Raw genomic sequence first — 13,501 nt, 5'->3', positions numbered from 1 at the left:
ATGGCCGTACCCTTGCTGACTACAACATCCAGAAGGAGTCCACCCTGCACCTTGTCCTGCGTCTGCGTGGTGGCATGCAGATCTTCGTGAAGACCCTCACCGGCAAGACCATCACTCTGGAGGTTGAGAGCTCTGACACCATCGACAATGTCAAGGCCAAGATCCAGGACAAGGAGGGCATTCCCCCGGACCAGCAGCGCCTGATCTTCGCCGGCAAGCAGCTGGAGGATGGCCGCACCCTTGCGGACTACAACATCCAGAAGGAGTCCACCCTCCACCTGGTGCTCCGCCTCCGTGGTGGTCAGTAATTGTCCTGGCGTTGTACCTGCTGGTTTATCCTTGGTCGTCCGGTTGGTGGTGCCCTGTCGATCGTTTGAACTGTTTTCTCGTTTGTGTCAGTCCTATGTGTTGGTTTGAAAACTATCGAGTCCCCATGTTATGTTGGTTGAAACCGGTGCTGGCACAGCAGTTTCCTTAAGTAATGAATAAGTGAACTTCAGATAAATCTGCTTGCGCTAATTTGCTGTTGGTTCTGTATCGTGCTTGAATTGTTTGCTTGCAGTTTTGATCTGGCAATGATCTTATTGCGGCCTTTCTGTTTATAGATTGTGCTTGAATTGCTTGCTTGATATATTGTGGCTTTCTGTGACTTTCTGGACTATAGATGCTAATTTCCTAGGTTCTGAATGTTCCTGTGAAACCGGTGGCTGCATTGTTCAGATTTGGATGATGCAATTTTATACTTCTATCTTGTTTCTTGAAATCCTTTGTGGGATCCCTGCTGCGTTATTGTGTGGTCGGTTTGTGTTAAAATTCTTGTTCCAGTTTTTTTTTTTTTGCGTGTGTAGTCTGCATGACGGCAGGTGAACACAAATATTTCTAAGTTAGATGCATTGTCGTTGATTAGCGGCGCTAACTCATTTTGCTGGGTGCCTCTCGTTCTTCCCCTAGCTCCTGCTCCACCGCTGTCGAAATATGTTGCCTTGGGGACGTGGCGCACCAAGGATTTGCTGGAATCGGAGGCGATGGATGTTACAGTCGGTGGTTAAGCTACAACCCATGGTGAGGGAGGCTACAACCGGTGGGTGTTGGTTCTGGAGCGGAGGAGTTGGGGCGACCGCCGCTGGGTGCTGCAACTGGTGATGACAGGGTGATTTTTTTTTTTTTTTAAAACAGCAACACGTCTCATTCACATCGGTTTAGTCTCACATATTTTTTTTTTAAATCCGGCAACGGTCGGCGTTTCATTGATTAAGCAAAATATTATTGTTGCATTGGTCTATTATGCCAACAGATGGCAATCACTAGCCGCCAGTTGCTAATTTTGCACGATATAGTTAGTTGAGTACATTTGCAGCTTCCTGCCGCAATCAAAGTGATGTCGTGTGCATATATGTCCTGCTCTACAAAATACTCTTATCTGTTCCTTAATAAACAGAAAGTTCAATCAAACAATTCACACATGCCCTGGTCCTGCCAATTTTGTATTTCTTGTGAGAGATACGAAAAATATAGTAATATACTGAACTTTGGAGAGATAGGAGTAATACAATCGTAATATGATGTCCAGCGGTTTTCGGGAGAGCAAAAACCTAAAATGTAAAAGTGCAATTTTAGGAAGTACTCCCAACACTTGTCCCTTATCCGTGCCTATAAAAGAGAAAGCAACAAGAGAAAACAAAGGAGGTTTTGGCAACGGGGACATGCATCATTCCTCATTTTCTCCATGTAAGGATGCAAGTAAACCAACAAACTAACCTGTTAAATGTGCAAGTTATGGTTGAGTCCTAACCATTGAGTTGTTTGATTGTTGCGGTACATTTTAACCTAACCTCCCGCATTTTGTGGGATTGAGCGGACCCGCTCTTGCATCCCTACCTCTATGCCTATAGCTCAAACGAGTCCATATGACAAATACTCCCTCCGTAAACTAATATAAGAGTGTTTAGATCACTAAAATAGTGATCTAAACACTCTTATATTAGTTTACAGAGGGAGTATCAGATAAGAACAACCAAGAAATCATTAGAACTCTCTCAGTTCACTATTATAAGATGTTTAGGATACTTTAATATAGACTATATACATACAAAGATGACTGAACAAACATTCTAAAACTTGTCTACATACATCGATTTAGAAAAAAAGTTCGAGTGTCCTATAATAATGAACGGAGGGAGTATTATTTTGTGCAGGTATGCCAAGTTGCCAGCTTGCATTATTCGTTACTTACATGTGGTCCTGTATAAACTCATTCATCCCAGCTAATCGTCCATGAATGTATGTAAAAAATGATCCATATAATATATTTGGAAAGTACCCATTCGTTAAGTATGAATTCACCTGCTTTAGAGTATGCCAAGTGTTTTTTTTTTTGCAAATAAAAAAATGTGTTCCTTTGCCGTCACAAACTATGCAAAAGTATGAACCCATCAAGTCAAAAGTAGCTCGTTGCGAATCAACCTGTGGTTGAGATGGTTAGATGGACAGTGGTATCCCAAACCCATCAGGGTTCAAATCCTGGTGCTCGCATCATTCTTGAATTTATTTCAGGATTTTCGGCGATGCGTTTCAGTGGGAGGAGACATTCCCGTCGACGACGAGACGCCTACGGTGACTTCGTAAATCTCAAGATGATATGCCGGCTCAGTCTCTCGGAGGTGCTCATAGGGGTAGGATGTGCGTGTGTGCGTTCATAGGGATGAGTGTATGCGCGTGTATATGAGCGCTTGTGTCTGTACTGATGCTAAAAAAAAGTCAAAAGTAGCTCACTGGAAATTTATTCTTTTCTATACTAGGAGTGGAACAAAATGACACGTTAATTAACATAGCATTTTTTAGTAGAGTTAATTAACATGGCATTTTTTTTTGTAATACTCAACTTACGATCATCACACCTGCACAGACCAGCCCAGCGGGCCATACTTACCAGCGACACGGACGAAACGTCCATCTAACGGCGTGATCGGGTGGCTAACGGCCATCAACCCCGCCCGGGGTAGACGGCCGTCCTCTCTCGAATCCTCCGCGCCCGTCGGATCGTCACGGCCCGGGACTTTTCCCCCACCCGGCCCGTCACCAGCCGCCATAAATACCCGCCCCCTTCCTCGCCTCAGGATTGTAAACTCGCCACCGCTCCCAGGAACGGAACCAACAAATCCCCACCAATCTCGTCTCCAATCGACCCGAGGCTCGTCGAATCCTCCTTCCCCACCGCCTCAAGGTACCGCGCTTGCTCCCCCTCTCCCTGTATCGTCTGGATCTACGTTTCTATGGTGCTCCGTGATAGCTGGACGTCTAGTGCTGTCGAATTTGGCTCCGATCTGTGGTTAGATCGGTGAAGATTTAGCGAATTCGTATGGATTTCGCGTGTGCTAATTTTTTATCAGGATGAATTCCTTGATGACTTGTGGTCTCGTATGTTAATCTATGCATGTTTATGTTCTAGTGCGTCTTCCTGCTTGATAGATTCCCCCAAGTAGCTTGTGTGCCATATAAAATTCTCTCCAGACGCGTGTACTGCCTGATCTGCAGGCCTAAGATTGTGGATTGGTTTTGACCCGAAGATAGGTTTCGTTCTGATAGCACGCCCACCAGATATATGGAAATCCGTGAGAAAATTGATAGTCTGGATGTGCGTGAACCTGTTTGCTCGCTGCTATATCTCTGATGAAGAAAATATGTCTATTGAGTCTCTGGCTTATCTATTTGCGTTGTTAGATTGGTTATAAGCTTTAGCGAATTTGTACGGATTTTGTGTTTATTTTGTAATTTACCGAAAAAGGCTTTCGCCCCGCTTTATATTATAAAGCAACTGCCCAAGCCAAACATCCAACAAGGTTCAAACATACAAACACACGAAGGTCTAGCACAGACAGGTAGTCAAAGGGTTAATGCTGAGGGCACAGCTCAACAAGCCCTGAAAAAATTGACAGAAGGGTTAGGTCTATCTGTCTTCCGGGTCAATTCCTGATGCCATATGGTCTCATATGTTAGTCTATGCATGTTTTATCTATTATTACAGTTCCGTTCTGGCTTGGTAAAATTTTTATGATCCTAAATAGTTGCTGCGCGATAAATTTTTCTCCACACACAGATACTGCCTGATCTGTCGCTCTTTATCAGATTGCTGTTGTACCAAGATTGTCCTAGTAGGCCTAGGATTGCAGATTGTTATTTTTCCTGAAGCTTCTGGAATCTTTGAGATAGCGAATACATGTAGATTAGTGTCAGATGTGCTTGATTTATTACCCTGAAGCTAGGTTTCTCTTAGATAATAAGCATGTCTGGCAGCTATGTTAAATCATTAGATCAATGAAATCTGTAAACATTTGTAGAAGCTTGTCCATGCATTTGTGTTTGTTCTTCCATCATTGTGAGCTTGTCCATGCATTAGTATTTGTTGTTCCATCATTGTGAGTTTGCCTGGTCTGCTTCTTTATTCTTACCATCCTATCTGCGATTATTCTTTGCAGATGCAGATCTTTGTGAAGACACTGACGGGCAAGACCATCACCCTTGAGGTGGAGTCGTCTGACACCATCGACAATGTCAAGGCCAAGATCCAGGACAAGGAGGGCATTCCTCCAGACCAGCAGCGTCTCATCTTCGCTGGGAAGCAGCTGGAGGATGGCCGTACCCTCGCTGACTACAACATCCAGAAGGAGTCCACCCTCCACCTTGTCCTGCGTCTGCGTGGTGGCATGCAGATCTTCGTGAAGACCCTCACTGGAAAGACTATCACCCTTGAGGTTGAGAGCTCTGACACCATCGACAATGTCAAGGCCAAGATCCAAGACAAGGAGGGCATTCCCCCGGACCAGCAGCGCCTGATCTTTGCTGGCAAGCAGCTGGAGGATGGTCGCACCCTCGCCGACTACAACATCCAGAAGGAGTCCACCCTTCACCTGGTGCTCCGCCTCCGTGGTGGTCAGTAATTGCCCTATCACTCGACCTGCTGCTGCTGCTGTACCCTGTGCCGTCCTGTGGGTGCGCCTTTGTTCAAGTGCTGTCTCGTTTGTGTAAGTCGTACTGTGTCTGGTTTAATGGACCATCGAGTCCTGTGGTTTGGTGCAAACAGTTGCAGGTACATCTGCACCGTTAAGTATGAATAAGTCAACTTTGAAGTAATGTTCCTGTGCTCATTTGTCTTTGCAGTTTCTGGGCTGTAGGTCCTAGTTTTTGGATTTTGAATGAATATTGATGTGAACTCGTTAGGTGAAATGCTAGATTTGGATGCTGCTGCGGCTCTAGATGCAAGTTCTATTCAAATTTCGTTACTTGTTACAGTATGTTTTTAAGTATTCTTCACTTGAAATTATGGCAGCTTGTGATCTCTTTTTGTGGTAGGTTCATCTGGTTCTTTGGAGAGAAGAGCTGCAGTTTTCTGTCTTGGATGCTTGAGAGAAGAAATTCTTGAAATGGGAGGACTGTCATGAACTGAAGATCTGGATTTGTGTATCTTGCAATGAAAGTACTCTGTTTTGAAGCAACAGTATATTTCATTTTGTTAAGACATGTGAGTTTTTTTACAGTACAATCGCAGACGCACTCACACCTATAAATCCACGCACGTAGTGGCGAATCTAGAAAAAAATGAAGGGCGGGCTGGGCTGTCTGGGTCATGCAAATATGTGTTGGATTGGGTCTGCAAGTAGCTGGGTTGGGCCTTAAAATTAGTAGTAGAAACAAATTGAAAAAAATGAAGGGCGGGCTGGGCTGTCTGGGTCATGCAAATATGTGTTGGATTGGGTCTGCAAGTAGCTGGGTTGGGCCTTAAAATTAGTAGTAGAAACAAATTTTACAGTGCTGGAGAGGGGGCTTGAGCCTGTTAAAGACCCCCAGTAGAATTGCCCCTGCACGCACGCACACCCCAACATATGAGCACCTTTGAGCCGACAAAATATCTTAAGATTGACATCGTTGAAAAAACTGAAAATAAACTCAGAAAAAAATCTGAAAATAAACTCAGAAAAATGCAAACATCGATGAATCCAGGTGAGCTGTATCTGAGCTATGCTCAGCTTGCAGATGCATGCTAGTGAGATTCTAACTCATTTCCTGGCTGCGTACTGTACTTTGACAATGCACTTTTTTTTTTAGAGAAAAGGCACAAAGGCCCGACTTCAAATTAATGAAGCCATCAACCGGCTAGGATACAATGGTGCTGAATTACAAAGGCAAAGACTTGACCAAAAACTAAAAAATACATGCCAAATTCACTACAGAGAATAAGGCAGCAAGAAAACTGCGATCAAGCCGCCGGAGAGCTTGCACAGCTAGAACGAAAGGGCCGAAGCCACCCGGCGACAGCAAAAGCCGTGACAATGCACTTGTATAAGATATAACTGTATAAGATATAGCTGATGAGTATGGAAAGTCAAAAAATTCTGAAACTTTTCTAAAATAAACTTGACCTTCGCATGAACAGTTTGGCCAAGAAAAATATTCCATGATATTGTTCATGGAAGAAAACAAAAACAACACTATATATAGAAGTTTCTATTCACATTTTTTAGGGACGTGCTACGCGTTCGCCGGCTAATCTTTTTAATAGATCAGCCGGGTCGCGAGTCATCAGATGCCGCATCAAGCGGCCGGGTGCGCCCCACCATTGCAACACAGGTTTTCTTGCAGAAATATTTCCGCAACATATGTCTTGTTGCGGAATTATTTCTGCAACATAGGTCTTGTTGCAGAATTTTTTTACAACAGTTGTTTTGTTGCATTTTTTGCAATTGAGTTTAATGTTTTCTGCGATCAAGGTCTTATTGCAGAAAATTTTTATAAGAGAAGTTTTGTTACAAAACGTAGATTCGTCGTAGACCATTGCAACACTACACATGTTTCAGAAACATAGCTCTTGTTGCAAAAGTGCGTTTGAGTGCGGGGTCTCACTTGAACACGTGTAACACAGGGGAGGTGGCGGACGCGCCGCTGCGATCCACCGGGTGATGGTAAGAGTTTCCCCATTTTTTATCCTTAGTTTTTGTTTTTTGCCTGAAGTCGACGGGATTTTTTTTCTTTGCGAAAATTCCATACGAGTACAATAGAAGGTCAATAATTTTTTAGAAAAAAATCAGATTCTTTTCTCACGTCAGATGCATATACATCTAGGAATGAAACGGTATTTCCCATGAGTGTGGGGCTAGTAACCAATATCCTTCGGATGGACAATATAAATACGAAATTCTTCATCCATTTCTCCTCCGAGCAAGTCATCCAAGATGTTCGTTTTGCTTGCTAGAGAGGCTTATAACTTTACTCCCTCCGTCCGTGAATAAGTGTACATCTAGCTTTTGTGCTAAGTCAAAGTTTTAAAATTTTGACCAATTTTATAGAAAAGAATAGTAGCATATATGACATCAAATTGGTACATTATGAAACTACATTTCAAAACGAATCCAGTGATACTAATTTAGTGTCATAAATGCTGTTATTTTTCTCTATAAAGTTGGTCAAAGTTTTAAAACTTTAACTTAGGACAAAATCTAGATGTACACTTATTCACGGACGGAGGGAGTAAAACAGAACTTGCAAGAGGGACATCTTTGCTTTTGATGAGCTCACTCTTCATCCCCTTTTTCCCCACCCAAGTGAAGCTTGTTCAGCAATCTAGCTCAAAATGTAGGTGACAGTAATTGATATTAGGGAAACACTTCGTTTCAACAGCAACGTGAAAGTGGGTGGACATACAATGAAACCTTTATGAAATCTTATCCCATCGCTCGTCTCTATCTTATGGCGTACTCCCTCCCTCCCTCTCCCCGCTCTGGCATACGACACGTGATTGCTCCCGTCATCGTGCTCTCATTCAACAGGGGGATGCCCGTGCTCCCTGTCTAAAAACTTTGCTGTAGAGGCAGGCGGCGTTGCAACAAAGGTCGCCATCGACACTGGTGCGAGGCCTGATGGTGGTGCTCTGCAAGGTCGTCTACATCGTGGGCGCCGTTGCTGGCCATGCAAGACCGTGTCCCTATTGACAAGCACAGGGTCCATGTTGCCGAGGGTGACCGTAACATCCATGTTGCAATAAGTGACCACGTCATGCAAGCTCTGAAGGTGAGCGCAACATGGTCCATACTGCAATGGATGACCGCAACATGGTCTACGTGTGTAATATTTGCTACGGCCGATCGAACTGACTGGCTAACGGCCCGTAACAACTCGTGTTGCTGCAGCTGACGCGGGCGAAAATCAGGCGACCGTCGCACGCGTCATCCAACGGCTACCGAGACGGCCGATCCAACCCATGCATCACCTGGCTGACGCATCTTAACGTTAACACTATGATTTCCGCAACATGCCGAACAGCAACACGGCCTCGTTGATGCGCTTCAACCACGAGGTAGGTCTAGGTGGTCGGTGAAAGTGCCTAGAGAGCCCAAGAACCATAAAAGTAAAAGTCTGAACGAAGCCTTTGCGAGGGAGGAAGCTTCAGCCCCGGGCGTGAGCTTTGGGGCGAGGGCAGGAAAGCATATGTTCTTTCCTTGCATTTTCTTCCATCCGCCGTTGGCCCCATCCACGCTCGCATCCGGCATCCCCCTCGACGTGGACGCCGGGATTGGCATGATGCGTCAATCATCGCCGTGGAAAGCGAGATCGATCCATCAGTGGAGACATGGAAAGGAAGCAGAAGGGAGCGAAAGAAATGGGGAGGGCACGCGGATCCGGAGGACATGGAGATCTCTCCCGCACACGCTTCTTGCAGGCCGGCGCACGGCGATCTACGGTGGTACGGTGGTGGCCTGGTGGCTGGTGCCCATGGTGCGCGCCCGGGGGCCGCATCGCGTCTCGCTTCTCCCCTTTTCCTCACATGATTGGTCGCCCGTGGGAATCTCGTACTGGCGTACGTGACGGACGCATGCTGCATGGCTGGGGTCTAGAAACTGCCTCGGATCGCACGCGGCGCCTTCGGTGCGCCACCACTGTGCGCCCGCATGCATGCTTCCCCTTGATCACGGGCAGGGAATCAAAACCCAGCAAGGCACAGGCCAGGTAAGGGAGCGTATGGCTCGCGAACCACCATCTTCATCTTCGACATACCTTCCTCAAGATTTCTTCTTCTTTCCGCAAAATGTTCTACCCGTTAAGATTGATACAGATGCCAAAAACAAAACAAAAAACATTAAAAAAAAACTTGATTTCAAGGTCGTTCCAACTCTATATCAGGGGGTCTAGAGAGATCAAAGCACACATCACCACCGGCAAAATCAGTTGGGCTAGAGTACAACCAAACGACAGGTCATCAACTGCTTCCTTATGACCAAGGAAGGTCAACCCCTGTTTTCAAGCATAGCCACAAACATATCTTGGTCTTCAGAGGGGTCCTTAATTTACACGATCACAATTGATCAATCATATTTTTAGTGAATTAAGGCAAAGTTTTTGACCAACAGTCACTCGATTATTATGTGAAGGGTGTGGCTAGGTCTCAGTCAAGTGACATATATATAAGAAAGAAAAAGAAAAAACATGTACGGATCTCAATGCATGATCTACGGAATATAGCATCGACTGAGACATAACGAAGTCTCAGTAGCAAAGCTGTCATGTGAAAGATAGAAATTCAGAATTGCATGCAATATGCGTCCATGTTTAAATAATGAAGCTAATGTTGCATCAATCTTCGATAAACATGAACCAAGTTCTCGTAGAAAGGTTGTTAATGAAAGAATTGTCGTAACGAAAACAGAATACATATAACATTTTGGTATGGAGGGAGTAGCTTTCGTTGTGTTTAGGATGGCTGGCCACTCTAGGCGTGCGGCGATTGCAGGAGTTGATGCTTAGCTTCAGTGTGTGTGATCTTGAATAATTTGAGCATATTAAATTAAATTTTCTAATCTAAATACATTATACGAGAATCGTGATTTGGATGGTTAGTAGACATTGCTCCGAGGTTTGTTCCAACCCCCTGCTATGGAGGCAAGTTCGAATTTCCTTGTATTCCAAGGTTAGGATAAACCATACAGTAATGATAATGTGGCGCAAACCAATCTATAGTCGGACGATTAGGAGGATAGTGGTATCACCAGCCTATCAAGGTTCAAGTCTTAGATTTTCATTGATGCTCGCATTTTTCTTGATTTATTTCAAACTTTTCGGTGATGTTTGTTCAGTCGGAGGAGACGAGGCGCCTGTGATAGCTTCTCTATGCCGGCTAAGTCTCTCGAAGATGCTTATAGAGATAGGGTGAGCGTGATGCTTATAGAAGTGGGGTGAGCGTGTATGTGAGCGATTTCGACTGTACCATGTTAAAATAATAATAATAATGATAACGAGGCGCATCCAAATCCAAATTATTAAGCTGTGCAAGTTGTGCAACATGCGTCGTGTGAGCCAATGTGCGAGTTGTGGTTTTCTCGAAAAGAAATTATAAGAGATAAAAAGAGGTTGGCATCTCATTGGCTCGAGTGCATGTGTAGCAATGCACAGTGCCGCCACGCTTGGCCTCACGCCGCTGGTTTCACTCCCAAGTAAGCCAGGGGCCTACACAACGATACCCGCAGATGTACTGCTGCCTCCACTGCCATGCGTATATAACGCAGCCCAAGTCGAGCGTCGACCGGCATACCGACCCTGCTCTACTCTACTGCACCTCTGTTGCTACATACCACTTCAGACAGTCGACCAGAGTACCAGCGAACAGAGTGAGCGGCGATCACCAGGCAGACGCGCCATGGCCGCCGCCGTGCCGTTGCCGGTGATGCTCCTCGTCGGTGCCATGGCCGTGGCCGTTATGCTCGTCGGTGCCGGCGCAGGCGCGGCCGGCGTGCGCGGCGGGCGGCGGCAGCAGCCGCAGCAGCTGAGGATGGGGTTCTACGCCAAGAGCTGCCCGGCGGCGGAGCGGATTGTGGGCGACTACGTCCGGCTGCACGTCCGGCGCGTGCCCACCGTCGCGCCCGCGCTGCTCCGGACGCACTACCACGACTGCTTCGTCAGGGTACGCACGCACGTGCATACGACCATTCCATACGTGCGGGTTACTCAACGCAAATGCTGCACGCAAATTTACTTACCGCCGCGTCGGTGCATGCATGCAGGGCTGCGACGGCTCCATCCTGCTCAACTCCACCGCCGCCGGCGCGGCGGAGAAGGACGCGCCGCCGAACCTGACGCTGCGGGGGTTCGACCTCATCGACCGCGTCAAGGGCCTCGTCGAGGAGGCCTGCCCCGGCGTCGTCTCCTGCGCCGACGTCCTCGCGCTCGCCGCCCGGGACGCCGTCGCCGCCATTGTACGCCGCGCTTAGCCCAGCTCACGTACGCCATCTGGTCATCTGTCCGTAGCCGCCACTGACGTGTACATGGTCTCCGGTGCAGGGCGGGCCGTCGTGGCGCGTGCCGACGGGGAGGAGGGACGGCACGGTGTCGACCATGCAGGAGGCGGTCCGGGAGCTGCCGTCGCCGTCCATGACCTTCCCTCAGCTCGTCGCCCTCTTCGCCGGCAAGGGCCTCGACGTGCGCGACCTCGTCTGGCTGTCAGGTCCGTCCCCAGCATACACACACTACACCAGCTTAACAATCACATGCCACTTACACTAACCAACCAGCTCTGCATGCATGTAGTACGTAGTCTGATCGCACGGATTACTAAACTAAACATCTGCTAAAAAGATTGAACAGAGGCAAACGACCCCAAATTATCCGAGAAGCGGTAGCCACCGACACGACGAAAGGCTGTCAGTTATCGCCCATTCTTTGTGTGCCGATCGGGCATCGCAAAGCAGCACGAAGAATCGTTGCTTTATCTGTCGGCCTCAAGCCAGATGGGCTGATATTCCTTCACCAACAACCGTAGTTTCTGAGCACCAGCTGCCACACCGAATCAGTCACTTTCCAGACTTCAGTAAAATGTAAACCCATCGTTTTGCTTCCTCTAGTTTTGGAAGCCATTGGAGTCACTGATGCTTGCTTTATGAACGGCATCCATTTCTGACGATGGCAAGCTCATGCTTATGCTTACATGTCTACTTCACCTGTGTTGTCAATCAAGTCCAAACCGATAATAGCCTTTGCTTTATATCCTGTCTCCTATTCCATACTTTAGCATTTTGCCCCAACCATCGAGCTAGACTTTTTTTCCGAACCATGTAGGAAACTGCATGTGTCGAACTAGACTTTACCAATTACCAATGATGTGCTGAGAATCCAACAGAAACCATCTCTTTTTCCCACACTAACTTTACCAAAAAAAAAGTTCTTCAAAAATAATGTTGCAATATAAGCCCACTGAAGTTCAGTTTAGCGAGTACATGAAAAGGAAAAATTTACAGAGAAACAAACACTGAATTCTTGCATGGTCGAACGTATCTCTGAATCGGGCCTGGGGTGCAACCGTGCAGGTGCGCACACCATCGGCATCGCCCACTGCTCGTCCTTCGCGGACCGCCTCTACAGCTACCCCACCGCCGGCAACGGCACCGGGACCGTCCCGCCCCTCGACGCCGCCTACGCCGCCAACCTGCGGCAGCGCAAGTGCAGGATGGGCGGCCGCGACGCTGCGGTGGAGATGGACCCCGGCAGCTTCCTGACGTTCGACCTCGGCTACTACCACACTGTGCTCAAGCACAGGGCCCTGTTCCGGTCCGACGCCGCGCTGGTCACCGACCCCGCGGCGCGGGCCGACATCGCCGGCGTCGTGTCAAGCCCGCCGGAGGTGTTCTTCCAGGTGTTCGCGCGGTCCATGGCGAGGCTGGGCGCCGTGCAGGTCAAGACCGGCTCTCAGGGGGAGATCAGGAAGCATTGCGCCGTCGTCAACAGCTAGATCGAACGGAGATGGGCATCAAGGACTATTTTTTCTGGAAACTGTTGGTGGATGCTGTCATTTTGCTCTTATTCTTTGGTGATGTGTAACCAGTGCTATTTGGATCATATTTTTGTTGAGAATGGTGGTAGAATAACTGAGTCTGCAGGTTAACTGTGAACACAGAAGATATAACATGTGTATGCACTACTTATATAAGATTGAAGCTGTATTTATAGGTACTACTACTAGCAAACTCGGAAAATATATAGGACGCGTCTAAGGAGCGACCGTTGACTCCCTAGCGGTCCCGAGCGGCCTCCTAAATATAGTAAGTTTTTGTCCCCACCCAATCCTAAGAAGGAAAGAAAGGGAAAGGACAACCCCACCGCACAAAAAATATCAGTCCCCAGCGCCCCACTCCAGTCCTGAACCCACGTGATTCCGCCTCCCTCCCTTTCTCTTCCTTCTTCCTGATTTCACCAGTCATCTCCTACTGCTTCACTCACCATTTTCTTCTCCTCAAAAGAAGCAACCAAGAACACGCCATGGGAGCCTTCTCTATCTCATGAGCTTTCAGGGAAGAACTGTCAAGGTGAAGACTAAGAAGATATTAGCTATGCAGTTTTTGAGGTGGAAAAGAGAAGGAAAGAAGTGGGACATACCAGGCTGCTGTAGGTCTTCAACTTGAAAAAAGGAGGAAGCAAGGTGACATGTTCCTCTTCTTCTTCTCTACCTTGAATTCAACTTCTCCAA

The 13,501-nt window shown here is 47.1% G+C and overlaps 2 protein-coding genes across 3 annotated transcripts in view; both read left to right on the top strand.

Annotated features, from left to right (window-relative positions):
• Positions 1-5,223, top strand: part of LOC119315404 (polyubiquitin 3) — a 7,118-nt gene extending 1,895 nt beyond the window's left edge. The window contains exons 3-5 of one of the 2 annotated variants that reach the window (XM_037590030.1): positions 1-300; positions 1,106-1,107; positions 4,476-5,223. The exon at positions 1-300 is cut by the window's left edge and continues 13 nt beyond it. In XM_037590030.1, the coding sequence (XP_037445927.1) occupies positions 1-300; positions 1,106-1,107; positions 4,476-4,937 (764 nt within the window). In that variant the 3' untranslated portion in view covers positions 4,938-5,223. Of the gene's footprint in view, positions 301-1,105; positions 1,108-3,069; positions 3,224-4,475 lie in introns of those variants that run through there. The other variant, XM_037590029.1, reaches the window with a different exon arrangement.
• Positions 5,224-10,587: 5,364 nt separating this feature from the next.
• Positions 10,588-12,987, top strand: LOC119315402 (peroxidase 3-like). The gene is made up of 4 exons (XM_037590028.1): positions 10,588-10,945; positions 11,046-11,237; positions 11,323-11,485; positions 12,345-12,987. The coding sequence occupies exons 1-4, from the start codon at positions 10,682-10,684 to the stop codon at positions 12,764-12,766; spliced, it is 1,041 nt and encodes a 346-aa protein (XP_037445925.1). The 5' UTR covers positions 10,588-10,681; the 3' UTR covers positions 12,767-12,987.
• The last annotated feature ends 514 nt before the right edge of the window (positions 12,988-13,501 follow it).

The sequence above is a fragment of the Triticum dicoccoides genome, chromosome 6A, assembly GCF_002162155.2.
Source record: "Triticum dicoccoides isolate Atlit2015 ecotype Zavitan chromosome 6A, WEW_v2.0, whole genome shotgun sequence".
In the NCBI taxonomy this organism is placed as follows: Eukaryota; Viridiplantae; Streptophyta; class Magnoliopsida; order Poales; family Poaceae; genus Triticum; species Triticum dicoccoides.
The sequence above is the reverse complement of the archived record's forward strand: the minus strand, read 5'-3'. Positions and strand labels throughout refer to the sequence as shown.